Here is a 27364-nt window from a genome sequence, read left to right as displayed (position 1 = left end):
AAAGGGGCAAAACAAAGCCTGCAATTGGCCGAAAAAGAGGAATGTGAATAGCAAGTTTGGTTGTCTACGGCATATAGTAAACATGATTTACCATTCTGTATTTGTAAATATTTTACTCTCCTGGATTTACTACACTCACGGATATAAGAGGACCATGGTTGCACATTATTATTGAACGCAACGACTTCGGTGAGCTACTCCGGCCATATATTTTCCCAGTATCTTGTTTCAGAGTGACCTCGATGTTTCTGTGATGGGTCTTTTTTTAAATGAAACTCAATTCCAATTGTTTATTGTCATATGCACAGTAAAGTTGCTAGCGAAAAAGAAAATAGAAACTAAGGAATGGTTGGCATTTCTTGAATCCCAAGACTTTAACCTTCCGAATGATATTTGGAACGATGCATTTGAGTGACATCGTACGGACACCGCATCCGCACGTGTCTACGACACGTATTTGCTTCTTTGCAAGCTTTCGGAATGTTAAGGGGGTAATAAGTTGGACTGAACTATCTGACTGTTTTGTCCACGTTCCCATTGTAGCGCCTTATAATCCGGTGTGCCCTATAGTGCGGAAAATACGGTACTCTTTTTGTGCTATTTGCTAGTAGCCGTGGCCTCGCCACCTGAAGGATATCTTACAAATCCGGCGCAGTGCTCGCAGAATGTGGGCTTGACGTAGGTGGCCTCAGCGAATGTGTGGACGAAGCCCATCTTGCAGTTGAGGAGAGAACTGGCCCTCATAAAGTAGTCGATCATCTCCTCTCGGCTGATTTTACCGTCTCTGCACGAGATGAGAGCGCTCGTGAGATGAGAGCGCCCGACAGTTAAACTGAGGAAAGGACCTCACTTACTGGTTCTTGTCCAGTTCTCCGAACTTGCTGAGGTACGGGAAGTTGTTCCTGATGGCCTCAAATTCGTCCCTGGATATGTGGCCGTCGCCGTCCGTGTCAAAGTTTTTGAAGACAGACTGCAAAAGATAGTTGGAAGTAGGGCTGCAACGGTTCGTCAAAGTTGTCAGAAGAAATTGATAATGGAACTATGAATTCCATTGTCGAGTATTGTCTCAAACACGTTTTTCCAACAGAATGACGCATCCTATGTGATTAAAATCACTCCTGAGAGTGGCTCATGGCAATAGCGTCTCTTTCTTGAGGGGTAACTTGAATAAATTGCGGTGTCAAAATTAAGTACAAACACTGCCCAACTTATGAAGGAAATCGTTCGTAAGTTGAATTTGTTCGTAATTTGCTTCAGTCCTCTATTTTTTATGTTTAAAGTTTATAAACATATGTTTAAGGCTTGTATAAGTAACCTGTATTGTTTTGTACTAAAAAATAAACATTTTATTAAATAATATGCTCTATAAGATAGATAAAGTTGAGTTTAACTTACTTTTGGAAGATGCGCTTCAAAAGTTAGGCGACTTCCTCCTCCGTGGTTAAAAGTGGCCAAAAAAAAAGGATTCCGACCATTTTTTTCAACCGCATCAAGCTTTGTCATGATTGCTGATTGAGCGCACCTGCAGAGGCTTGATTAGCGCCAACAGCCCGGACAGCTGATTGGTGGACACTCCCTTTTAAACCCCCGGCTTCTTCTTGGTGGCTGTCAGATCGTTGCGAACTGTGCATTCTACTCAGTGAGCATTCCCGTCCGACTCCGTTTCTGCCCAGCCTTTTTCCTGCCTGATCCTCGTTATTGACCTGTTTCTGGACCTGATTACGCCCGTTCTGCCAGCCTCCTGTTACCTGACCCGTTTTGCCCCGTTACCTGCCTGCCTTCTGCCTACGACTTTGCTTACGAACTCGACACCGCCTTTGATCTCCAGCCCCGGCCAACAACTCTCTATTCCCGCCTGTCTCTGTCCGACACGGAAGTGTCACTCCCGCCTCGCTCGCTCCTGTTTTCCGTCAGTCCTCGGATCAAGCAAGCAAGCCTTACTTTCCCTCTCTTTTCAAATAAAAACTGAGAAACGTACGCTATTTAGTCCTGTGTCCGTTCTGGTCTGTGACAAGCTTTCTTATTCCACTTTCGTTTTAAAAGAGACGGATTGCCTCTTTGCAATTTACACCAACCATATGGAATGGATGCACAACATACTAAACAATAACAATTTCAAAGTTCTTAGCGTGCTGGAGATACATTACTGTATGTTTACACATGAATTGGGAAGAGGAAGCTGGATTTCTTCTTCAGTGTATTGCTGGGTGACCTCTCACAGCGCCACCACACTGCGGCGAAAAGAAGCACTACTCGGAAAAAGGTGCACAGAATACAAAATCTAACTTACAGCAATGTCCGGATATTTTTCGACATCCCGTTTAATATTGTTCAATATTTCGTGCATCCATTTAATATGGTTGGTGTAAAGAAGAGGAGAGCCATTTCTTTTGAAATGAAAGTGGAATAAGAAAGCTTAATGCGGTTGAGACAATGGTTGGATAGCTTTTTTTCGGCCACTTTCTACCAAGGAGGAGGAAGTCTCCTAACTCTTGAAGCTCACCTTCCAAAAGTAAGTTAAACTTAACTATACTTATCTTTATCGAGCATATTATTCTTTGAAATGTTTATTTTTTATTACAAAACAATACAGGTTACGTATACAAGTTTTAAACAAACTTATATAGAATTTAAACATACAAAATATAGCACTGAAGCAACTTATGAACAAATTCAACGAACGATCGTCTGAAGTAGGGCAGCGTCTGTATGTTCAATACAATATGTATTTTTCATCTTGTGTTTATCATCCTTTGCCGCATAATTATATCAACTTCATGCTAAATTTAAGAAATATAGAAATGTTCCGATTTTCTGATTATTCGAAAGGAGCAGATGTATTGATCGATTTTTCAAATTACCTCCACCATCTTCTCTATGTGCGTTTTGATGACAGCTGGGTCAGCGTTGGGCTTCACCGACACGGCCCACTCAATCACGTTGGACTTGGGTTCTGGTTCTGGAGCTGGAGCGGGGTTGGAGTTCTGCTGCTAAAACAAACATGTGTGTTACTTCAATATGAAATATTTACACAGTTGCTGAAAAACAAATAACTTCCTATTTGACTTTTACAATTTTTAAATGATTTATTGTAATGTTGACACCATTGCCTACCGCTGACTTGCGAGGTTCTCTCTGCAAAGACATCTGGTAGATCTCTTCTTCTGTATGGTACTGATCCAAAGATACCTGTACACATCTCTGCTTATTAGAATCTGATTCAGCATTTTTTAAAATCCGTTTTCAAACCCACAGTCAAGAGGTTAAGCAGGTCCGTGTTGGCGTCCACTTTGGGTGGCGTGTTCTGTATCGTGGCTAGTTCCTGCAAGATGACATAGAGTTGTTGCGTTTTGGCCAGGTTGACTCTCGTCTTCTCCTTATCGGTCCAATCAGGAAGTGCCACGTGCACGGCTATCAGATCCTTCAGGTGCACTCCCAAAATCGGAAAACGGAAGCCGGAACTTTCAGAGAAGCGTTTTCGGTACTGGCTGTAGTTGCCGCACGACGTCACCAGTTCGATGAGCCCGTTGAAAACCTGCACAGAAAAAAACAGGGGTGTCAAACATGGACCGTACTGGAATCAGGCATTTAATTATTTTATCATTTTCATGCTACACTAACAAAGTGAAGTTATTTGACACACCGTCCTCGTTCCCTTCCATACCTTCTACCTAATGTGTTCTGTTCCGAACGCCTTTGCTAAAAGTAAGATGAAGCGCTTCACCTTTAAATCAATCATTAGAATTAGTGTTTGTATTGTATTTTAGTCACTTTCCAGTTTGCATTAGTTTATCGGAGATAAATAAGCTTTAGTGGAAATAAATTCAATTGTTCTTTGTTTTTTTAAACAAATGCACAATCAATAAACAATACAAGACATCAAATTTTAGTGAAATAGAGAAAAAACCTCAATGAGCATTTTAGAAAAAAATCTTACACCCCAGAATCATTGTGGTTATTTAATTGTGAGCCTCTAAAAGTTCTCCAGCCCTACAGCTACAGCCATTTTTATACCATTAATTTACTAGTCCAGCCCCCGTGAGAGTGCTTTTTCTATCAAGCAGCCCCTAAACTGAAATTAATTTTACACTGTTGTGATCATCTCTTACGCTGATCGCTTCATGTTAAAAATACAAGCCGTCACCTTGTTTGTTTCAACGCTGATGTGAGTTTGTGTGTCTTTGAGGCGCGAGATGGAGCTGTTGCTGAGGCCGCCCACGACTGCCATCAGCGTGTTGAAGTTCTGCAGCTGCAGGAGTTTCTGTGCAAAGTACAATCCATTTGAAAAAAGGATTAATTACACAGAAAAAAATGACTGGCGCGGTTGTAAGACTTAGTTAGAAGTAAAATCCCAAGCGTAAAATGTCAATCATCACATTCGGGTTCAGCCAAGAACACCCATCCTGCTCCCGAGACCTCATAAATAAAAATGTGAAAATTTGACTTTGCTTCAGGCCCGGTCCCTCAAATCAGATTGATCGGGCTCTGGCTGTTTTGGTCTGAAACTTTGATTGTAGGTGCATGTCCACTGTGAGAGAGATAAACTAAAAAGAAAAATCCAGAAATCACAACCGATGATTTTTTTTTACAATTTGCGTAATACAGCTGCAAATAAGTATTTGAACACCTGTGTATCAAGAATTTACGGGAATAAAAAGAAAGGGCTCATGGGAGGGGCTTGGAAATAGGAATTTCTAATCTGAAGTTGCTCTCTCCCTCTATTCTACTTGCAAGTTAATAATTTGTTGATGCCTTCTCTCCCTATTTTCAGTGTCTACTAAACTCCAAACTTATCACCTAGGTATCATATTAGACAGGCTGTCTTAAATCAATCCAACATTGTATCCTTCTCGTCCGGCCCCTCTGCCAAATGTTTTAACCCACTGCGCCTGCGACTAAAAATGTCCCTACACTCTAATAACAAACAAAAATAAGCCCCGGAATCGGAGGGCATCAAACAAATTGTGAATGGCCCTCCGCAGGGACCGTGGTGCCCTTCAGCCTGCATGGCGTCACCCTGCAAAATCGATCAGTTCGCAGCAGTTGGAGGGCCGCCTGAGGGCGGATCAACTCAATTGGGTCACTAGTTTGCAATCATGCCAAAGCACTGTAGATGCTGTTGATCTGTACCAAATATAGACTTGGAGCATTTGAAAAGTGTTTTCCACACTCTAAGGCACACCCCCCAAAAAAATGGTCTTCTTTCCATACATTTTTCATATATTAGGCGCATCAGACTATAAGGCGCATGGAAGTAAATCTAGAGTAAGTGCTAACTTATTTAGTGAATGCAGTTTAGATATTTAGATATTTATGACAGGTGGGATTTAATCAGCAAACGGCTGGTATACAGACGCTCCCCTACGACCATTCGACTTACGAAAAACGGTAGATACGAACATTTTTTTCGGGATGTCGAAAAATATCCGGACATTGCTGTAAATTAGATTTTGTACTGTGTGAAGTTTCTTCCAAGTCAAGGACAGTACTGAAGTGCTTCATTCTGCCGTGTGGTGATGTGATAGGTCACCCAGCATCCCCTCGTAAGAAGAAATCTCCTTCCCCTTCCTAGTTCGATAGTAAACATTCTATACTGTATCTCCAGCGCGAACTTTGTCATTTGTAATGTTTAATATATCGTGCATCCATTGAATATGGTTGGTGTAAAGTGTAAAGAAGAGGCGAGCCGTTTCATTTGAAATGAAAGTAGAATAAGAAAGCTTGATGCGGTTGAGAAAATAGTTGCATCACTTTTTTTCGCCCACGCAGGAGGAAGTCGTCCAACTGTTGAGGCTCATCTTCCAAAAGTAAGTCAAACTCAATTTTATTTATCTTTATAGAGCATTTTATTTTAGAAAAAGTTTATTTTTTAGTACAAAACTATACAGGTTACTTATACAAGCTTTAAACATACAAAATATAGCACTGAAGCAACTTACGAACAAATTTAACTTACGAACGATAGTCCGTAAGTAGGGCAGCGTCTGTAAATCAATGGCAGATAATTCTTGCTAATTTTAAGTATAATTTTCAAAAAAAGAACATTAAAAAATACAGTACAATTTTAGACATTTTTAGACAGAGTGCCTTGACATTTTTTATTGAAAAACAAAATGTGCCTTGGTTCAAAAAAGGTTCAGAAACACTACTTTGATCATTACCGTACTTTAAAATTGAGTTTTGATCCAATGGCAGATGGTTTCGCCACTTGTTAGCCTTTTTTGTTGTTTAAATTATTTGTATCTTCTTTATTGAGTCCAGATCGCTGTTGTTTCACTATTTTGATATATTAAAACACTATTTAATTGTACTATGATTCTTCTGAATTAAGTAAAAAAAATCTTCATTGTAATAAAAATGTAAAATAGAATAAAGTTAAATTATTTATTTTAAAATAATAAGAAATAACCTGAAATATGGTCCAATAAAAAATAATGGTTAACACAATAAAATTTGTAAAATAATTTTTTAATTTAGTGATAATGAAGTACAAAAATATATACTAAATGTTTGAAAAAATTAATAAATGAGATCAATTATTAAAAATAAAAAACGATACAGTGCTCCACCGTTTATTGCGGGGTGAGGTTCTAAAATGGACCTGTGATAAGTCCGTAAGGTAAGAACCTTACAATTTTTATTAGATTTAATAATCGACCATAATTTGAAATTAAAGAACGAAACTGTTTTAAAAGCCTAAGCATTCATTTAAAAAAATACCTGTACACTGTAAATATTCATCCATTAGTGACCAATAACTAGAATCTACAGGATTGTTTAGCCAATCAGAAAGCCGAACAAGATGCACAATGATAATCAGTTTTAGAAATATTCCATAAGATAATAAAACAAAAAATAAATGAGAGCCAAATTATTATAATCAAATTCTATAACCATTATAATTAATTCTGTTATTTTTCTATATATCTATCTATCTATCTATCTATCTATCTATCTATCTATCTACCTTGGTCAAATCCCTCAAGAAGGGTGACCGACAGCAAGACAAACACATACAATAACAAAGAAAATAAAAGGGAAAAAAATAGCAAAAAAAAACCACACACAAACATTTTTGGACCATGGCCAACCCAATTGCCCAAACACCCAAAGTTAGGTACCTTGGCACCTAAGTTGGTTATGCTTTCGTCCCTCCAGAAAGCGGCCATGTCACTCGGGTCAGGGTGACACAACACTTTTGTTCAAAAGCAGGGCCCGACAGCTTTCACTGGTTTACCCCTGCCGCATCATACGGGTGCCCAGCCCATCCTTAAGAACCCGTCCACAATCCCACTATCCTTTCACAACACCTCTCCAGTCCTTTCTATCACCAACAAGAGCTCTAGCTTCCCATTATAGTTAGACCTCTTTCCTGCAGTGCACTCATAACACCATTTTTCTGATTTTACTAAAAAAAATAATGTACTTGTTTTTTTCTGGTATAGTAGATGGCAGATCGTTTCACTCATTTGAAGTATATTTGTCTTATTTTACCTAAAATATATATTTAAATATATATCAACATTAAATTAACAATGATTAAAGTTAGCTAAATTATCTACTAGTAGAACAAAAATATTATTTTTTAAATTTTCTTCTAGAGTAGGAATGGCAAACATACAGGCCGGAACCAGCCCGTTGGATGATTTAACCCCACCCGCCATAAATATCTGAATGTGTCACAAAAGAAGTAAGGTTATATCTACCAAGAGTTATGATCTTTAAAATAAATGCAAACCAAATGCTCTCTTTTGGATGCTAGAGTGCAGTGTTGAGTTTGTATAGCATGGTGAGTTGCTTCAGGTGTAAAACTGCATTCACTCAACTGTTAAACCAGGTACCACAATCTTTTTCCCCATTGCCTGTGAATAAATGAGTTTTGTTTAGAATGAATCCCTCCTCATCCGTGATTACAGGGTAGGTTGCTAATGTATGCTGAACAATAAATCATAATACTGAAAAACAAAGCTAAACATTTGGAGTTCCTGTTCTTTTACGGATCCGGCCTGGCAGAGAACAGGAAGTCTGGATCCGACCCCAAGCGCCAAACTGAGTTTGACAGAAATCTTCCTAGAGTAGATGAAAATGATTCAAGAAACAGAAGAGTAAATGACCAAATGAGACCAAAAGACGCAATAGCATCAGCTGGAACAATATCAGTTACAGTCAAGTTAAAGATGCCAAGGTTCCTTTTTAGACTGAGCACCAAATAAGGAAGCAAAGTTGCGACATTACGGGAACACCGGAGATAGCAAAACTTATAAATCAAGGAGAGAAAAACCCGGCAGACCTGCGCCACTCTGATGAAGTGCGAGATGACCGAAGCTCTCTGAGGCGCTGTGGGTTTGCTGAGCACCATCAGTTGAATCCATTGAGAAACGCTGTTGAAAAGCGTGATGAAGCGCTCCAGGACCGGGTTGTCCACCGTGCAGCCGTGCATCACGAAGCTGTGGTAGTCTTGAAACTAGAAAAACCAGCGTGATGCTAAAATCCATCTCAATTATTTGGTTTTGTTTTTACAAACCAAAATCTTGCAGAAGGATTTGTACTCCAGGTAGGTCAGATGTTCAGCTAGCTCGCAGGAGTCGAGGTGGTCAAAGAGCAAAGACATCTTTCTTTTTTTGGACACGGACGGGACACGTTGAGTCACCTGCCGCTTCCATTCGTAAGACGGCCTGAAGAGAAAACACGTAAAAAAATAGCCTAGATTAATTAATCTTTTAGAATACGGGTGTGAAAACTATGGCCAGTGGGCCACATAGACTGTCAAGATTTTTAATCCTGCCCGCCAAATGAAAAGGTATAAAATATCACTATATTTCTCCAACGTAGAAATCACGGAGGGGTCTGTAATTTTCATCGTAGGTGCATTTGGGAGGTCGCTGGTTCGCGCCTCGACCGAGACATACCTAATTGGTATAATGGCGGCGCCCTCTGGCTGCGGCTGCATCGACTCGCTACAACGGGTCAGGTGTATCGACATTTCGTTCTGTGTACATTGTTACAAAGAATGACAATACAAAGGAAATTATTATTATTATTATTATTATTATTTCCACTGTGAGAGAGATAAACTAAAAAGAAAATTCCAGAAATCACGATGCTTGATTTTTTTAACAATTTATCCGAGTGATACAACTGCAAAAAGGTATTTGAACACCTGTGTAACATCTAGAATTGTGACCCTGAAAGACCTGTTAATCCACCCATTAGATGTCCACCTGCACTTCATGTACCATAATGAATCCTATGTACGTGTTGGACGTCGTTAGCTGCATAAAGACACCTGTGCACCCCAAACGATCAGTAATGCTCTGACTTGTAAAATGGCGAAAACCAAAAGAGCTGTCCATAGACACCAGAGAACACTCCCACAAGGCTGGAAAGGGCTATGGAGCAATTGCCAAGCAGATTGGTGAAAAAAGGTCTACTATTGGAGCAATCATTAAAAAACTGAAGAAGCCAAACATGACGGTCAATCTCAATCGGAGTATATTGCATGGGGATCCATACAATATATTACCTCGTGGGGTCTCAATGATTATAAGAAAGGTGAGGAATCAGCCCAGAACTACACGATAGGAGTTGGTCAATGACCTGAAAAGAGCTGGGACCACCGTTTTCAAGGTTACTGTAAGTAATACATTAAGACGTCATGGTTTGAAATCATGCATGGCACGAAAGGTTCTCCTGCTTAAACCAGCACATGTTAAGTTTGCACATGGCCATTTGGGTGATACAGAGGAGTCATAGGCTAAGGTTTTGTGGTCAGATGAGACTGAAATAGAACTTTTTGGTCATAATTCCACTAGGCGTGTTTAGAGGAAAGAGAATGAAGAGTACAATCCATAGAACACCATCCCTACTGTGAAGGGGTGGAAAGATCATGCTTTGGAGGTGTTTTTCATCACATGGAACAGGACGAGTGCACTGCATTAAAGAGGGCATGATTGGGGCAGTGTATTGTGAGATTTTGGGGAACAACCTCAGTCAAAGCATTGAAAATGGGTTGTGGCTGGGTCTTCCAACCTGACAACGACCCGAAGCACACTGCCAGGGAAACCAAGGAGTGGCTCTGTAAGAAACATTTCAAGGTTGTGGCATGGCCCAGCCAGTCTCCGGGCCCTGAACCCAATCAAAACTGTGTTTCTCAGCGACAGCCCAGAAACCTGACTGATCTAGAGAAGATCTGTATGGAGGAGCGGCCGAGATCCCTCCTGCAGGGCGGACCGATATTAAAAGACCCACAACCTGTTACCAGTCCGCGGCCCGGTGGTTGGGTACCACTGTCTTACACGTTTTCTATGTCGATGAGCTGGCTCTGGCGCTCGTTGCCCTCCGTGCTGAGAAGATCTTTGAAGCCTTTCATCTGCTCGGCCAGTTCCGGATTCAGATCGAACTCCGCGGGAAACTCGGAGATCCAATATCTGTCAAAGGTGGAGGCCGCGTTAAAAAGTACAATTACAGTATATATATATATTTTCTGGAATAAACGGAGTTTAGTACTTGACCAGGTGGCATATCCGGCTTCGACGGGCTGCCGTGCAGCCGTCCTCTTGGTATCTGAATACATGAAGTAAAGGAGAAACCTTCTACGTTCTCATTTTTTTAAAGCAACAGTGTGCATGATTTGACCACTAGATGTCTCTGCATGGTGTAGTGCCAACCTTTTTGCAGCCAAGAGATACTTTTTGTTATTGATCGTCACTTAACGGCTATCAGATTGATATGCATTTCTAAAAATAACATGTTATTATTATGTTATTACTTGGTTGGAATTATGAGAAGTTGAGTTGAAATAAGCTCAGTCAATCACAAAAAAAAAATATGCAAGTTAAAAATCAAATTTCCTGGAAAATCGCAATGACCCATCACTGGTGAGCTAATTTCGAAACCTGTCCATGGGCTACTCAGGTGTTCCTGGGGCCCGCGGACACCACATTGGTGACCCCAGTTAGAGCGCAACCTAAAATTAGTGCTAAAAACCACAAGGAAAAATACAAACTGCGGAGACTCAAAGTGGCCAAATAGCAACATTTTATTTCTTTTTTTTTTCTCTCAGCCTTTTTTGATACACCTGGGTACCCGTAGCGCCTGCATTGGCTCCCTGTTAGCTTAAGATGTGATTTTAAGGTTCTGTTGGTAGTATACCAAATCATGCATGGACTTGCTCCCTCATATATTTCAGATTTCATTTACCCCTATGTTCTGGAACCTCTACTAGTGATCCCAAGAGCCAAGAAGAGAACCGAAGGTTCGAGAGAGTTCTCCATTCGGGCTCCGGGGTTGTGGAATGCTCTGCCCCCTGAGATTCGATCTGCAACCTCAGGGGAACTGTTTAAATCTAGGTTTAAAACACATTTCTATTCCATAGGTTATGAATTACCTATATTTCATTGGACTATATCTGTGTATTGTTTGTTATTGCAACATCTGTTGCAGCCTGGTCATGGAGTTTTTCCTTGCCCTTATGTGAGTTTCAGACCAGGGGATGGTGTAATAATAGTCTGTAGTTTGCAATAATCTGTGGTCTGTTCAGCCCTATGAGACTCCTTGTGTTTAAAGGCCTTACAAATAAACATGACTTAACTTGACTATTTGTAGTTTGGAGCATTGATTGAAATTGCAATACAGTGGAACCTCGATTCTTGACCATAATCCGTTCCAGAACCCTGTTAGCGAACCGATTTGTTCAATCACCGAAATCGATTTTCCCATTAAAAATAATGTAAATCGTTTTAATCCGTTCCGACACCCTGAATGTTTACCATGAATGTTTAACGTAGACATGAAGCTAACACAGGCTAATCGTACGTTCGCGTTAGCGTAATCTTCCGTATGAAAGATTACGCTAACATGAACGTGTAAAAATAAAAAAATCAGGTCGTTTACAAGTCATTTAGCACCACAAGTGGCTAGCGCTTCATTGGAAAGGGTGCTCCGTTCCAACACCCTGAATTTTGGGCTCAGTTCCAACACCCTGAATTTTTACCTCGAATCATAAAGCTAACCCAGGCTAATCGTACGTTCGCGTTGTCGTAATCTTCCGTACGAAAGATTACGCTAACACGAGCGTGTAAAAAAAAAAATGATAAAGAAAAGAATTATGAATAGGATTTCTTACCTTTGTGGTGGTCAGCAGAAGGCACATGCTGTATTCCCTAGCAAGATCGGAAACTCTTTCATATTTAGCTATTATGTCTTTCTTAAAGGCAATAGTTGTACGAACAACTTTTCCTTTTTTACCTGTCTTGCATGCACCGACCTTCTTCTGAGGCATAGTTAGGGGCTAAAACACTCCGTTCACCGATATTAAAAGCGAAAGCAAAAAAAGGGAAGTGCGCACATGATAACAGCTGGTCAAGAGGGGTGGGGACGATCCACACGATCTACACCCGTGCGCCGCTCAGCATCGCACTCTAGCGTACGCACTCAGGCATTACCGGCGTTCGAACTCAGAATTTTTGACCGAACAGCGAAGCAAGAATTTTTGGTCGAACTCCGATTTGTTCGAACTGAGAGGCGTTCGAAAACCGAAATTCCACTGTATAAGGAAAGTCATCATTTAAAAAATCTAGAGAACATCAAAATGTTAATGGAAAATATTTGTATTGCTGCTATTTCCTGCTTTTTCTTTCATATTGGATTTGAAGGATACTTGTCTACCAACTTGGCAGCCATGTCAGTGGACGGGATGTACCAAGGGTGCATCATGAGGAACATACGCACTAGGGAGGGATCCACCAACTCCCCCTTTTCATCTGAAAAGAAAACATGATTTAACTGTTTGGAGGTCTCAAGAAAATCAATACAGAAGATGTTGAAATGAGAAACCAAAAGCTGTGATGCACGACTCCACCAAGTCGTCCACTGTGCTGGACTGCTCCAACGTGGCGGACTCCATGACCGCCCTGCCTGGTTTACTTCCTGGATGCTTCCTGTGTCGTCTCACGCTGAACACACACAAAAAGGTTTAACGGCTTTAAAATGTTTACCTTAAGCAGTTGAATCCAAAACAGGCCAATACGGCACTTGTCTCAAACACAAAATTGGGACATTGCTGTGAGAAGCACAAGAGAAAGTCAAACAAAGACTTGCAGCTTTACAATTCCGATTCCATTTCAATATCATTGCTTGCACAGTGATACTTGGGAAATCTTTTTATATCCAAATCCAGCATTAAACATCTCCACAACAGTATCTCGGACCTGCCTGGTGTGTTCCTCGTTCTTCATGATGCTCTCTGCGCTTTAAACAGACCTCTGAGACTATTACAGTGCAAGTGCATTTATACAGAGATTTGATTACACACAGGTGGATTCCATTTATCACTGTTAGTCATTTAGATCAACATTGAATCATTCAGAGATCCTCAATGAACTTCTGGACAGAGTTTGCTGCACTGAAAGGCAAGGGGCTGAATACGTAAAGCCGTGACGTTTTTCCCAAGCTTTCAACCCTGCGGCTTATGTGATGATGCTAATTTATGCATCATGGGCGCTCGAGCAGTAGAGGTAAGAGTGAGACAGGTGAAAATATATGTGTCGAGGAAGGCGCAAGTTTGATGTAACTTCACGCTTTGTGCATGAATGAAATTAGCATGAACATAACCTCATCATGGAATAAGTGTCAATCAAAAGAGGAGTGCTAACTACCATATTGGAAATAGTATCTTTATTTGTAAATGGAAATAATGAGGAGAAACGAACGGATTACAAGCAGAAATGTTTTAGGCAGATTTCTATATATCTGTCGGGATTTTCATGTTATGGAGTCAATATTCTAACCGTTTGTATTCTACAGATTGTCTTTGATAACAAAGCAATTTTTGCAGACATCCAAAGAAGTTGAAGATGTCAGGAACAGAACGGAAACAGGACCCAATTGCGTTACGTTCTCACAAGTTTTATTGAAAGAGAGAGAAAGGGCTGCGTCCACAATCCGGTGTTCGCTGGGCGGGTTAAGAAAGTCGTCTCTACTCAGATTGTGATCCGAACACGGAAGTGAATCTTTCATTGCGAGCGATGTCAGGGGCGGAAAACTGGTCAGTAGCCGGTACTGGGAGAGCAGGACGTGGTCGGGGTCGGAAACGAGTCGTAAGCCAGAACGGGAGAGCAGACGTGGTCGGGATCCAAAACGGGTCGTAAGTCGGGACGGGAGAGCAGACGTGGTCGGAATAAAAACGGGTCGTAGCCGGAAATGAACGGGGGCAAAACGGGACAGGCGGGAGTCAGGGGTCGAAAAAAGGCTTGCCTTGAAAACAGAAGTTCGCAGACAGACTGACAACAGGGAATTGACAGGACTGGTTTCAGAAACTGACAGGGAGACAATCAGAACCCGCGGCGGGTGGGGCCAAATGAGTGGGCACAGCTGAATCACATCAGTAATGATGACAGAAGAAGGCCAGGGGACGTGATAGTGAGTTTCCCGGTAATCTTGTTTCTGACCGATTGTTATGTTTCTCTGCTGAGGACATTTTCAAATGTTCATCATATCTTGAATCCCAAGAGTTTAAGCTTTCCAATGATATGTTGCATGACATATTTCCGTGACTGGTGACATCGTACAGACATGTGTTTATCAAAAGTCGGAACATTAAGGGGTTAAGGTACCGTATATTATTAAAACTCCGTGTACCGTCTTTCTTTGTAAATCTCTCGTGTTTCTATATGTGGGCACATGCGGCTTATAGTCAGGTGCAGCTTATGTAAGTAAAAAACATTTTGTTTTTTCCTTTAAAAATAGTGCGCCTTATTTTAACATAGAAGGAATCCATCTCAATATAATTTTGGGAAATGTGAAGAAAAATAGTCTAGTTTAATTAGTTAATTAAACTGTAGTGGATATGAATTAAATTGTTGTTTTGCTTTTTTTTTTTTTACAAATGCACAGTTGATAAACACTTACAAGAGATTAAATCAAAGTCAAGGAAATTGGTTGCAGCCATGCAACTTAGCGAGCAAGGATAGTAAGTAGAGGTAAGTTTGGGCCAAAAAATTCAGCCCAACCCAACCCAAGACGCGGGTATATAAACCCGAACCCGCCCAAACCTGACAGATTAACTTGATTTCATCAACGAGCCTGGAATAAACCCGAAGTTTTAATGTGCCACCAAAGTAAACACAAAGCTTTACTCCGCAGCTTGGGGTTTAATTGGGGCAGAGTCTCTCAAATCAAGTGTGCACCCGAGTGCAGCGCCTAAACAGTTTGGCGCTGAAGTGCGCCTCTCGGCGACGTGCAGCTTACATAAGCTAAACTGAACAAAATGGCACCCAAAAGAAAATCAAATTCTGCATTCCCAAGCTGCAATAGTGAAAGATTTTGTCAAAAGGCAGAAATAAAGTTTGTAAAGCCTCTAAGCTACTGACAAGAAGCAGACATGAAGTCTGACGTGAGGGAGGTGGAAGGAGGAAGCCGCGCGTCTTTTACCCAAACACCAAGGATGAAAATTTCTTTGGATTTAGGGATTTGGAGTTAAACTGATAGTTTGGTAGGCATTTTCTCCATCTAAATTATTGCTTGAGTAAAAGTGAGTGCACGCTGTGTAGATCCTCCACCAAGGAAAAAAAAGGCAAGAGAGAAGCCTGACCAGGCCAACTTGGGCTGGGTTCGGGTCGTGTTTGGGTCTCGCCCATGATCTTACCTCTAGTAGTAAGTCTTGTGCCTTCTTCATATTTTTTCATAAGCGTGAGCTTAGTTTCAATAATAATGAAAATTTATTTTCTTCTCCCTTTATCATCACTGCAATCCTTGGGACCCATAGCGAATAAATACAATACAAAGTTTCTTCATTTTCCTCATGTTGAGGTTTTTTGAGTTTTTCCTTACCCTAATGTTGGTTCCAGATCAGGGGATGATGTAATAATAGTCTGAAAAATAGTCTGTGTAATAACCTGTGCAGCGCTTTGAGACTCTTTGTGATTAAGGGCTATACAAATAAAAATGACTTGACTTGACTTGACAAACAATACAGTATTGTATCACTGACGCGAAGTCTTAGCAATTCGGGCAAAATAGCAAGTGGGATGAAAATGGAGCATTGTGGGAAGTAGTGCAGCCAATAGTACAATGGCATCTTCATGATGCAGTGACGCAAGCCCTTAACTTTAACTTGTCAAACTCACAAACACCACAGGATTCATTTTATAGGTTTTAGAGCAGGAAAAAAAAAATTTTTGTCTATGTCATATAGTAAGCAAAATGCAAACACAAAACCATCTTATTTAAAATCTTAGAGTGAAAACGTCGTAAGGTGGGGACACCGTATCCTGGGGGTCCACTGCATCCAATAAAGTATCTGACATACCGAATACATTTTAGGGCGGCTTTAGCTCAGGAGGTAGAGCGCTCGTCTTGGGATTAAGAGGTTGCAGGTTCCATTCCCGGCTCCTTTGACACTGAATCCCTAATGCCCCCAATAAGCAGGTAGGCATTGCATGGCTGACCACCTATTGGTGTGTGAGTGTGTGTGTCAATGGTAAAGGATTTTATACATTTGACTATAAAGGATATTATACGATTGACTACAAAGTACATGTACTCAGTTTGATGCAGTAGAGATATCCACTGACTGTTTTTATTCAAGACACATTAGAAGGTTAGGCTGTGTGGAATGCATCAGACGTATTTCTGATAACAGAATTCCTGTGAGTGCTGACAGAGAAGGCCAGACGCACAAGGACAGACGTCGGGGCGCCGCTGGTATGCGAAGATTGCGGAGCCCACCCAACACGCCATCATACGAGGGGTAGACCAATCAGAGGAAGCTAATGTTAACTATAGATGACACATAGCACATAGCCAATGGGATGTCTTGTCTTTGTTCGTGAAACGTATAAATGATCCGGGGCAACTGGGAGGGGAACACGGTCTCCTGTTGATACACTTGGGTCTTCTGTTAGGAACAATAAACATCCGCCCCCGTGTGAAATGTCGGCTTTCTTGGTCATTTTTCTCCCAAGAAACGAGCGCGCATACATTGTTGGATGAACGTAGGTTGTGTTTGGTTAATAGAGTCCGATAACTAATCCGAACAATTAGGTAAACGGTACATTTTGATAATAATTTCCAACAATTGGTAAGTGTAAATCTCTTGTAACATCCATATTTATCACTTTACTGGATATAAAGATGAGATAAGTTAAAAAAAAAACATTTTCCAATCAGGAAAAAACATAAAACGACCAATATTTCCTGCCAAAGTGGTAAGATTTATTTGATTTCATTGAAGTGCCAATTCCAGAAAATGTCATGCTTAACCCTTTTTTTAACCATCTTGGGTTATTTTCGACCCAAACATTTATTCTGGCTCACGTCACACCATCAAACATTTTCACCCTAGCACATTGCGACAGTATGTTGACGAAAACACGTGAAGGCATCCTTTTCCTATTGATACAAGGAAGTGTCAACAAATACGATCCTAACCGCAGTATCAGTCGCCATTCTTTGTTTTCAAGAGGTGTCAGAACAACACCCGCTTGACGCATTGAAGGTTTTCTTTGCAGCGTCTCTGCCGCAGAGAGGCAGGCGGACGCACTCAATTACAGGCTTCATCGGCTCCCGGCATGCTGCAAACACACACACGTGCACTCCTCTGCGGGAAAATCACTGAAAGGAGCGCCTATTTTTTCCTTGGATAAGAAAAAAAAACCTAATAAATCCCATTGAGCTAATTAAATCAACAGAGTTACAGATAAATATAACATGCTGGGAGCACGGCAGTTGACAGTAAAACCATCAATCCGTCCATTATCTGCACCGTTTATCCTCAGTAGGGTCGCGGGGGAGCTGGAGCCCATCCCAGTCATCCTCGGGCAGTGGGCAGGGGACACCCTGAACTGGTTGCCAGCCAGTCGCAGGGCACACAGGGACAGACAATTCACTCGCTTATCCATGCCTAGGGACAATTTGGACCGGCCAATTAACCTTACATGCATGTTTTTGGAATGTGGGAGGAAACCGGAGTGTCCGGAGGAAACCCACGCGAGCACGGGGAGAACATGCAAACTCGACACAGGAAGTTCGATCTCATGACCTCAGAACTGTACCGCACACGCGCTTACCACTGCGCTGCCATGCTGCGACAGTAAAACCATAAAGAGAGTAATCAGCACAGCCCAGAAAATCATTGGCTGCTCTCTGCCTAGTCTGGAGGATACTGCCGGATTGCGAAACCGCAACAGGGCAAACAACATTTTAAAGGACTCTTCTCACCCTGGCCACCACTACTTTGACCAGTTTCCCTCTGGGAGGCGCAACATGTCTCTTAAAACAAGGACCAAAAGGCTCATAGACAGTAGGGCTGCACGATTAACCGAAATCTAATCAAAATTGCGATGTGACGTAGCGCGATAGGATTCATCGTTCCAGTTTGTCATTTAGGTGATAAAGTGTTTGGCCAGCAAGAATTGTCACGTTTAGAGGTTTAACAGTGCTGGCCAATCAGAAGCAGGTTTAAATGGCACCAACCAATAAAGGCGGGGCTAAGTTGAGCGTGTGTGCACGACTCTGATAGGCTGCTGTAGGCTGCCAAGTCAGTCAAACAGCCTTTGCACAAATGGCCACCAAAACAAACGCCATAGCTCATAGCTTTAGTGGTTTGTTACATTGAAAATACATTCATTGATGGAATCGGACTTTGAGGAAAGTCAGAAAAGCGCAAAGAAAAGCTGATCACCAAATCTTAACACCACTGCCAAACATGGCTAGTCACCAATAGCAGATCCATTACTCAAAAAACGGACAACTTGGAGCTACTACTTGTGGAAAAGTGCGACATTTGTGACTCTTGCATTTTAATCATCACAAAGACTTGGCCGAAGTCGAGGTCATCCGACACTAGCGTGTAGCTATCCAGCCTATCTCTAAATCGTTTTCTTACACTGAAAGGAGTAGTTCTCCAATTTCGTTGTACTTTTTTATAGTAACAATAAAGACAATTTGTTCAAATGTAAATTCCGTTTATTTATAGATCTAAAGTTGTCATTTTTACAGTCGTATACTCTCAGTCTCTAAGGACATCATCTTGAGGTACGTTTGCATGTCACTATGTTTAAGTTCTCCCCAAAAACAAAACAAGCACAGAAACGCACTTTTCTTGTCAGATCGAAAATCGCATCGAAATTGCAATACAGGTCTGTAAAGTCGCAATTAGGTTTTTTTCCAAAATCGTGCAGCCCTATTAGACAGTTTATTTTCCAGGGCTGTCACTATCCTAACAAAGCACCCAAGACTGCGAAAAATATGTATCTTGCCTATGTACAGTAATCCCTTGCTCCATCATAGTTTACTTTTCGTGGTTTTGCTACTTAATGGATTTTCATCGTGCATTGTGTTCAGCATTCTCATCGGCTAAACAGACACTCTTCCCCTTTTCTGCCTCTGTCTGTCTGTTCGTCAATAATGTTGTTATCTAAGTTGTGCACAAACAGTTTGACGAACTTACGCAAATCTTTTTGTATTTCCAGTTTCTCTAAAAGTCATCATGTCAACCAAACACTCTGGACCCATTGATGCTCCAAAAGGCAGGGAAAGATGCTTTCTATTGCCAACCAAGTTGGACTTTTTGACATGCTAAATGATGGCGACAAAATATCATCTGAAGTAAGAATAGTGTCCTGAAATCATTCGGTATAGCGTAATACAGTATAGCAGCGAGATTATTTTAAAAATTGTAATTTAAATGTCACGGTTGCCATGGCGTCCAATTGGCCCCGCCCATGTGGCGCCAGCTGCAGCTTGTTGACGGATTGGCTCCCTGTCAGTATTTAAACTCTGTCCTTTCAGTCCCCTTTTGTCGGTCCGTCTGCGAATCTCTCTGCGAATCTCTGTTTTTACAAGCCCTTTTTTGCCTGTCCTGTTTTTTGCTCCTGTTTGTCTCCTGTTACGATCTGTTTTGATCTCGACCATGTCTGCTCTCCCGTTCAGAATTACGACTTGCTTTGATCTCGACCACACCTGTTCTCCCGCCCCGAATAACGTTCCATTTTTGATCTCTCTCTCTTGATCACACTCCTCTCCTGGCTTTCGACTTGTTTCCAATCACAATCACGTTTTTGCTCTTCTATCCCGGCTACTGACCCGTTTTTTCCGTTCGCCACGGAAGTTCCACCTTTGCGTTCAGAGCGACATGCTCCCCGCGACCAGCGATCACCGGATCGTGTGTGCAATCCTTTCCCTTCTTCCCAATAAAACTGTGAGAAACGTTACGCGAGTGGGTCCTGTTTCCGTTCTGGTCTTGACATTAAAAGTACAGAAGATATTTGTAAAAACAAAGAAACGTTTATAAAGTACAGTACTTTTGTTTTTAAACTAATGCACAAGCCTGTAAATGGAATTTGTTCTTTAGTTTCAATGTATTATGGAGTATTTGATAAACAAATAAATGTTTTGACTATCATGGGTCCTGTGCGGAGTACAACCCCAACAAAAAGCAAGGGATTAGTGTATAGCAAATGGATAATGTACAGAAAAAAGGGTATATATTTTTCCCTTTTTGTCCTGACATTCTTTTAACTTATTTGTTCTTTTATGAGTCTTAATTATATGTTTATGCTAGAGTGCCACGTGAACGACATTGTCATCAATGACAATAAATACAGCTCTAATTCTAATGGACTTATATAAACATGTAAAAAACGTTATAGCATTGACTTTTCAGGCAAGGAAATGAGAGCTGGAATTTCTTAGCATTGATATATAGTATTTCACGTTTGGTTGTTTTGGGGAGTGGAGGGTGGCATTTCTTTTCTTTTTTTTTGCAAGCTGTCTGGCGCTGACAAGTCAAGCCTTTCGATCGCCTCGATTACAGAGCACAGTGGGACGGGGAGTGAAGGGAGCTTGGCAGGTCAATTCTGGCTGTGCTCCATCTGCCACATGGCTGCAAAATGTCACTTTACCTCCGCTGCCCTGCTCCCCGCTCAAAAAACGCCTTTATCCACTATCAATTTGTGTTCTCTTCCGTAAAGACGCGGAAAAAACGGAAAACTGGCGCCACGAGATGGATGGAAAGTACCGCTGATTGATGACAATGCCATCGATGGCCCGTAATGGGCTCATTTGCACGTCAGTAAATACCTTGAGCCCACGTGCGCGTGGCCAGGTATCGATCGGCCTCCAATCAATCGGGGCCGCCCTGTCAAATTCGAATGTCGATTTTTTGGTCGTAGGTGTCACAAGAGTAACACTATCCCAGCCTTTTTAAGAGACAACGAATGAAGAGACAGACATTAGCTCTAGGGGTGGGCGTTAGTGCCGGGAGTTAGCGGTGGGTCGTCTTGCATGCCGCTTTATAAAATATCATTCATCAGCTTGGTTTATATAAAAGCACTTATTTAAAGACAAATAAAAACAAAACGATTTTTTTCAGTGCTATAATCAATGTTCCCTCTAATTTTCCACGGGTCTGAGCGTTCACACAAAGTCGGTGAGTAACGCTTGAAACAACAGTGAGCAACCATAATCCCAAGTGTGGCAAGATAATTCATCATCAAACATGTCCAAAATTTGACATCAAGTTACATTTTGCTAAATTTCCGGCAATGCAAAATCATTTTTTCTTTTTTGAATGAATTGACTCATGTACTATTGCAAAGGTTGTACGGCCAACAAACGTCGATTGTTTTTACTATTATTTCACAAGATATCCATTTCTTTTTATTTCATGACATATTTTCTCGCATAATATTAACATTTTTGGGGGCTTATTTAGTCGATTGTAAGATACAGAACTGTACTTAATCACATTCTTTTAGTGGAAGTACAATGTTGGCAACAAGATTCACTTGATATAATTAAAATATTTGAATGCAACGCAAACTTTTTCTTCTTATTTCCGTGTTTTTTTTCCTACTTCTTTTTTTAATTAATTTAAAAAAAATCTCATTGTGTTTATTTTTTCCGAGCTGTTACTTTTTTCTTTTTGTTCTCTATTTACTTTTTTTCCTACATGTCTATCTTTTTTTCTGGCTTTTTTTCTAAATTTTTTCTTCTTTTTTTCTCTTCCTTTTGTTTCTTTTTTTCTTAGCTTTTCACTACTTTTTCATTTTGGTATTTTTTTCTTTTTTGTTCTATTCCCCCATTCCTTTAAGTCATATTGTGCATAATGTTACATAATATTTGGTCATGTTGGGATTAAAGAAGCAAAAATAACCCAAAGAGCCGTTTAGGACCCGAAAGAGTCGAGTAGTGAGTCGAGCCGAAGAAGTCTGTTCTCGACAAACTCTACTAACTTTACTTTTCAACTTCGTTCTACATTGACTTCAAAATACCGCATTTAGGACACAACGTCAGGGGAACCCGTGTATTTTTACCTTCATGCACTGTAACTTTGACTTAAGTCGCTTCTAAATTAGTAATTTTGAGCCCTCTTTTTTGTGCGCTGGCTAGATTTTCTTGTGCGCTGCTTAGAGGGAACACTGGCTATAATGTATTTCCATACCTTTTATGTCAAGTGTGAATTGTTTTGTTGAATGTTGAGACCGCGTAAGCTCTGTCTGTACTTACATTATACATTATATGAGTGGTTAACGCGTCTGCGGCACAATTTAGTGGTCATGGGATCAAATCTCGCTACCGGTCTTCCTGTGCTGAGTTTGCATGTTCTACCCGTGCTTGCATCGGTTTTCTCCGGGCACTCCGGTTTCCTCCCACATTCACAAAAACATGCATGTCAGGTTAAATGGCAGGTCTTAATTGTCCCTAGGTGTGAATGAGCAAGCGAATTGTCTGTCTCTGTGTGCCCTGCGACTGGCTGGCAACCTGTTCAGGGTGTCCCCTGCCCACTGCCCGAGGACAGCTGAGATGGGCTCCAGCACCCCCGCGACCCTACTGAGGATAAGCGGTGCAGATAATGGATGGGTTCTCATTTTTAAGACTTTGGAAAATTGGATTCAACACACTCCAATAACAATCAAGGACCTTCATTCAATGCCTCTAAAGACTTTCGAAGGATCCGAGGGAACCCTGAAATGAGTTAACAGTGCAACTCTAATTTCTGTTGCGTCGTTTTGAAAACGAGGACTCCCTTTATACAAACGAAGCATGAATCCAATGCACGGAGTCTCTCTTGTCCGCTTCCTGTTTAAACTTTCGTCCTTTGGACGGACGTGACCGCAACAAACACAGGAAAGGCGTGCCTGCTTGTCGTGTGTGAGTGTTATCATACTTGGATGCAATATCAAACATGTATTCTCACTTCCTCTTTTGGATCCCACAACTTCCTTTGTGAAACCCCGACTGCCCTGGAAGTTGTGTAAAAGTAGAAACATCAAATATGCAATGCTTAAGTGTTTCGCTTGCTCTGCACTTCCAAACCCGTAAAAGTCACTTGTTGTTTATGTTGCTATCCACAAATTCTAAGAACGGAAACGTTGCTTGTCGCCTTTTTTCTGACAGATGTGACGAGTTTATGGATCCCGGGTGATTTGCAAAACAGGCCGCCAGTTGTTTTGCTTATCTCGGTTCCTCTGTTTCCTCGTCCGTTTACGTCCGGGTACTCTGCTCTTGTCAACGCGGAGGGATGCGCTATTTTGTTATTTTCTAGTCAGTTTGAGAAACTGGTTTGAATACCTTCTTTTCCTTTAATCCTTCTTATTTTAGTTCTTGTTTACGATCTATCAATTTATAAATGGAGCTAATTACAAATCTTAAAAATTGCCTGACATTGCAACGATGAATACATAAATGCTCCTCTGGCAGCTAGTTTGGCTCATTTTAAAGGGACATTGTGTATTATTTAACCTCCTAGTACTAAAAAATGGTTCATTAGAAAAAAAATACAATTTTGATTTGAATAATATGTCATGATTACTGATGTGACTCAGGTGTGCCTGCTCTTCTGATTGGCTCCCGCTCAGTATTTGAACGCAGTCCTGTCTGTCCCCTTTTTTCAGTCCGTCTGCGAACCTCAGTGAACACAAGGCAAGCCTTTTTCGACCCTGACTCCCACCTGTCCCGTTTTTTGCTCCTGTCTGTCCCCGACTTCGACCCGTTTTTTGATCCTTACCACGTCTGCTCTCCCGTCCCAGCTGTTGACCTCTTTTTGTTCCCAACTACGTCTTCTCTCCTATTCTGGCTTACCACTCGCTTCCAACCCCGACCACATTTTTGCTCTCCTGTCCCGGCACTGACCCACTTTTTCCGTCCCTGACACCGCCATCGCTTGCTACGGAAGATCCACTTCCGCGTTCGGAGCACAATCCGAGTCCCAGAGCGACTTGCTTCCCACGTCCAGCGAACACCGGATCGTGGGCGCAGCTCTTTCTCTTTCCTCCAATCAAACTTGTGAGAAACGCAACGCAAGTGGGTCCTGTTTTCGTTCTGGTCCTGACATAATAAGCAAAATATATGAACTATCATATTAAAGTGCATCCCCAATTTTTTATGAAAGGAAGTCCGTCTCTTTTAAGGGAACCTGCTTTTTCGGCTCAACTCATTAAAGAGAGCCGGCTCTCAAACGACTCACTTGCTTTGATGCATTATATTACGAATTGTTATGTTGTATAAAGAAATTAAGAAAAAAAAGGAAGTATAAAGTGAGAAAAGTTAAAAAGCCAGGTTTGTGGTTATCCCTTTAATCAGTATATTACCAACAATAATTTAAAGTAGAAAATGAATTCATAATTTGAATAAGAAAATGTATTATTCTACTTATTTATATTTGCATGTATTTTTTCCTTCTACGGTGAACGTCCATGCTACTCAATTTTTGAACTTTTTTTTACAATAAATCTCATTCATGTCAAGCAACTCAGGATCTCACAACAACATGCTAATTAACAATAAATATGATATAACAAAACACATGTACAATATAACATGTTAAACTACATAAATAAACACGTTTGAAAAAAATATGGTGTAAGATTATTTTGTATTTTGTAAGATAAATTCGACAGTTTGTAAGGGCATGGAGCCCTGGAGCTTGACAGGTATGTAGAACAATCAAGTAATTATAATTACATATTTTAAAAATTCTATTTGGGACGAATGTATTCATGGTTTGTTGGAATACACAACATGGAACTTCGCCTCATTTCATCCTGCCTCCAAAAGAGGAGCAATCTTTTCTCTCTTTTTTATGGATAATACTTTAAGACTGCAGATTAGTGACTAAACCCCGCTGTTCTGACTCCAAAAAACCCCGCGTGCATGTATTTGGAGTAAATATGTTGCAAGGGAGTGAACCATCAGGAAAGCCACGCAAACATGCTCCAAAACAGAGTCGAAACAAGTTGCCAAAGACTTTGCAAAAATGTAGATTTAATGCAGCAGTTCTATTTATAGGACATTTCTGCATTCTCTCGGGAGCAATTAATGTGAATTGTTCATGTGGAGAGCGGCAGCAGCAAAGCAATTAAACCGTTGTGGTAAATGCAGCATGCCTTCATTTTTTGTAAATCGCCCTAAATACACTTGACATCGTAATTGCATGCAAAAATAATACAATAGAAATAAAACCTTGTGTTGCCTTACCTTTAAAGGAGGACGGTTTTTGCCCTTCGACTGCAACTGTAACACCGAGACCAACTGTGGAGTGTGCAGAGACATGAGCCCCCCACCCCTTTCAAAATAAATTCAATAAAAAGACGGCTTTTTTCTTTTTTAATTTTGTGACGTTAAAACTTCGCAAAAGTCACATCAGAGCGTCTTTTGAAGTTGCTATAGTAGGTTTTGTTCAATTTTACTGCATTTTGTTCCGGGATGATAGAAAGAGAAGGAAAAAACAGCGAGTTGTCCTGAGGATGGATTTGTGTATGCGTGGTAGCGATGGGTCCTTCGCGAAAGAAACGGCTTTATGAACCAACTCTTTGAAGTGAACGACGAGAGACAGCTCCCCATCAATTAGGAGCCGGCTCCTGTCGAAACACTCACTCGATCTCTCTGGCACATTTTCTCTCTCTCTCTACCTCTCCATCTCTCTCTCTCCCTCTCCCTCCCTCTCTCTCTCCCCCACTCTCTTCCACTCTTTCTATAAATCTGTATTTCTCTCTATAGCTCTCTCAACCTCTCTTTAATTTTCAATTTTTCTTTGTCTCTATCTCTTTTTTCAATTTCTTTTTCCATTTCTCAGTTAATTTTCTTTATTTCTTTTTTATTTATGTCTCACTTTCTTTCTTTCTTTCTCTCGGTTTGTCTCTTTTATTTTCTAACTCTTTTTTCACAGTATTTTTTTTCTTCCTCTCTTTCTCTTTCTATTTTTCTCTCTTTTTTCACTCTGTTTTTCTCTGTGTATTTTATCTCTCCCTGTCTTCTCCTATCTTCCTTTCTCCCACTCTTCCTCTCTTTCTCTTTTTACAATTCTCTCCAATTAATCTCTCATTCTTTCTGTGATTCTCGCTCTCTCACTCTTTTTTTACCTTCCTCTCTTGAGCCTTTTTTTCCGCTTTCTCTTTTTTTTCTCACTTTATATCTCCTTTTCTTTCTCACTCTATATCTCCTTTTCTTTCTCACTCTATATCTCCTTTTCTTTCACTCTATATCTCTTTTTCTGTTTCTCTGTTTATATCTCTTTCTCTATATCCATCTGTTCCTCCCTGACTCTGTCTTTCTCTTTCTCTCTCTCTCTCTCTCTCTCTCTCTCTCTCTCTCTCTCTCTCTCTCTCTCTCTCTCTCTCTCTCTCTCTCTCTCTCTCTCTCTCTCTCTCTACTGTATTCTCCTTTTCTCTTTCTAACTCTCGTTGCACATTAAGTTTTCATATGATTGGGAATGTTGGGTTGATCCCTTAACCACTATAGCCGTTTCCTGTGGTGTGTTTTGGGCAAGTACAGCCTGGTGGCGCCCATCCCTCTCCAGGCCAACAAATGTTTCCAACCGGTCTGGGGACCGTTCGTTAGAGTCGTCTCTTTTTAGTGAAACGAGCCGAAACAGCCGCTTCCCTTTAAAAGAGCTGGGATTCCCATCTCTGCTCCGGCTGCGTCTGCCTGTATTTCCATGGTGAGCCTATAGAGAGCAGCACGGTAACACACCTGTCGGGATTTACGTTTTTCCTCGTATTTTATTAGTCTTTTAAAGCGTTTTCCTCCGTATTACATTGTTTTCGTACGGTTAAAATATATATATACTGTTTCTTTTAATAAGCAACATAAAACTTGCGAAAGATGGGGACATAACTAAGAAATATTCGGAAATAATTGTTCGTGTTGCTTACTTGGTAAACAAACTTGTTTATACAAAATATTTTAGTTTTTTTACATACTCTTTCTTAATGTGAGTAATAGTTGCTGGGTTTTACTTGTAAGGTTCATTTTCGCTTAATAAGAGAAATTGCCATCATTAATAAGGAGAGGTTGACCGATATGCTGAAACACCCCCAAAAAACACTATTGACGAGTGTCTACTTCTGAGTCATCAAATGTTATT

The 27364-nt window shown here is 40.8% G+C and overlaps 1 protein-coding gene across 3 annotated transcripts in view; it reads right to left on the bottom strand.

The window, feature by feature from the left end:
• The window catches only part of LOC148356422 (RAS guanyl-releasing protein 2-like), a 37965-nt gene extending 12192 nt beyond the window's left edge, over positions 1-25773 (bottom strand). For 2 of the 3 annotated variants that reach the window (XM_088347602.1, XM_088347601.1), the window contains exons 1-13: positions 25477-25773; positions 12835-12953; positions 12659-12761; positions 10507-10563; positions 10296-10427; positions 8525-8675; positions 8291-8464; positions 4145-4261; positions 3254-3535; positions 3115-3189; positions 2862-2990; positions 855-970; positions 643-784 (exon numbers count right to left, since the gene is read on the bottom strand). In XM_088347602.1, the coding sequence (XP_088203728.1) occupies positions 643-784; positions 855-970; positions 2862-2990; positions 3115-3189; positions 3254-3535; positions 4145-4261; positions 8291-8464; positions 8525-8675; positions 10296-10427; positions 10507-10563; positions 12659-12761; positions 12835-12904 (1548 nt within the window). In that variant the 5' untranslated portion in view covers positions 12905-12953; positions 25477-25773. The remainder of the gene's footprint in view (positions 1-642; positions 785-854; positions 971-2861; positions 2991-3114; positions 3190-3253; positions 3536-4144; positions 4262-8290; positions 8465-8524; positions 8676-10295; positions 10428-10506; positions 10564-12658; positions 12762-12834; positions 12954-25476) is intronic. The other variant, XM_088347603.1, reaches the window with a different exon arrangement.
• Between the last annotated feature and the right edge of the window lie 1591 nt (positions 25774-27364).

Source organism: Urocampus carinirostris, chromosome 11, assembly GCF_059441175.1.
Source record: "Urocampus carinirostris isolate Australia breed hairy pipefish chromosome 11, RoL_Ucar_1.0, whole genome shotgun sequence".
Classification (NCBI taxonomy): domain Eukaryota; kingdom Metazoa; phylum Chordata; class Actinopteri; order Syngnathiformes; family Syngnathidae; genus Urocampus; species Urocampus carinirostris.
The sequence above is the reverse complement of the archived record's forward strand: the minus strand, read 5'-3'. Positions and strand labels throughout refer to the sequence as shown.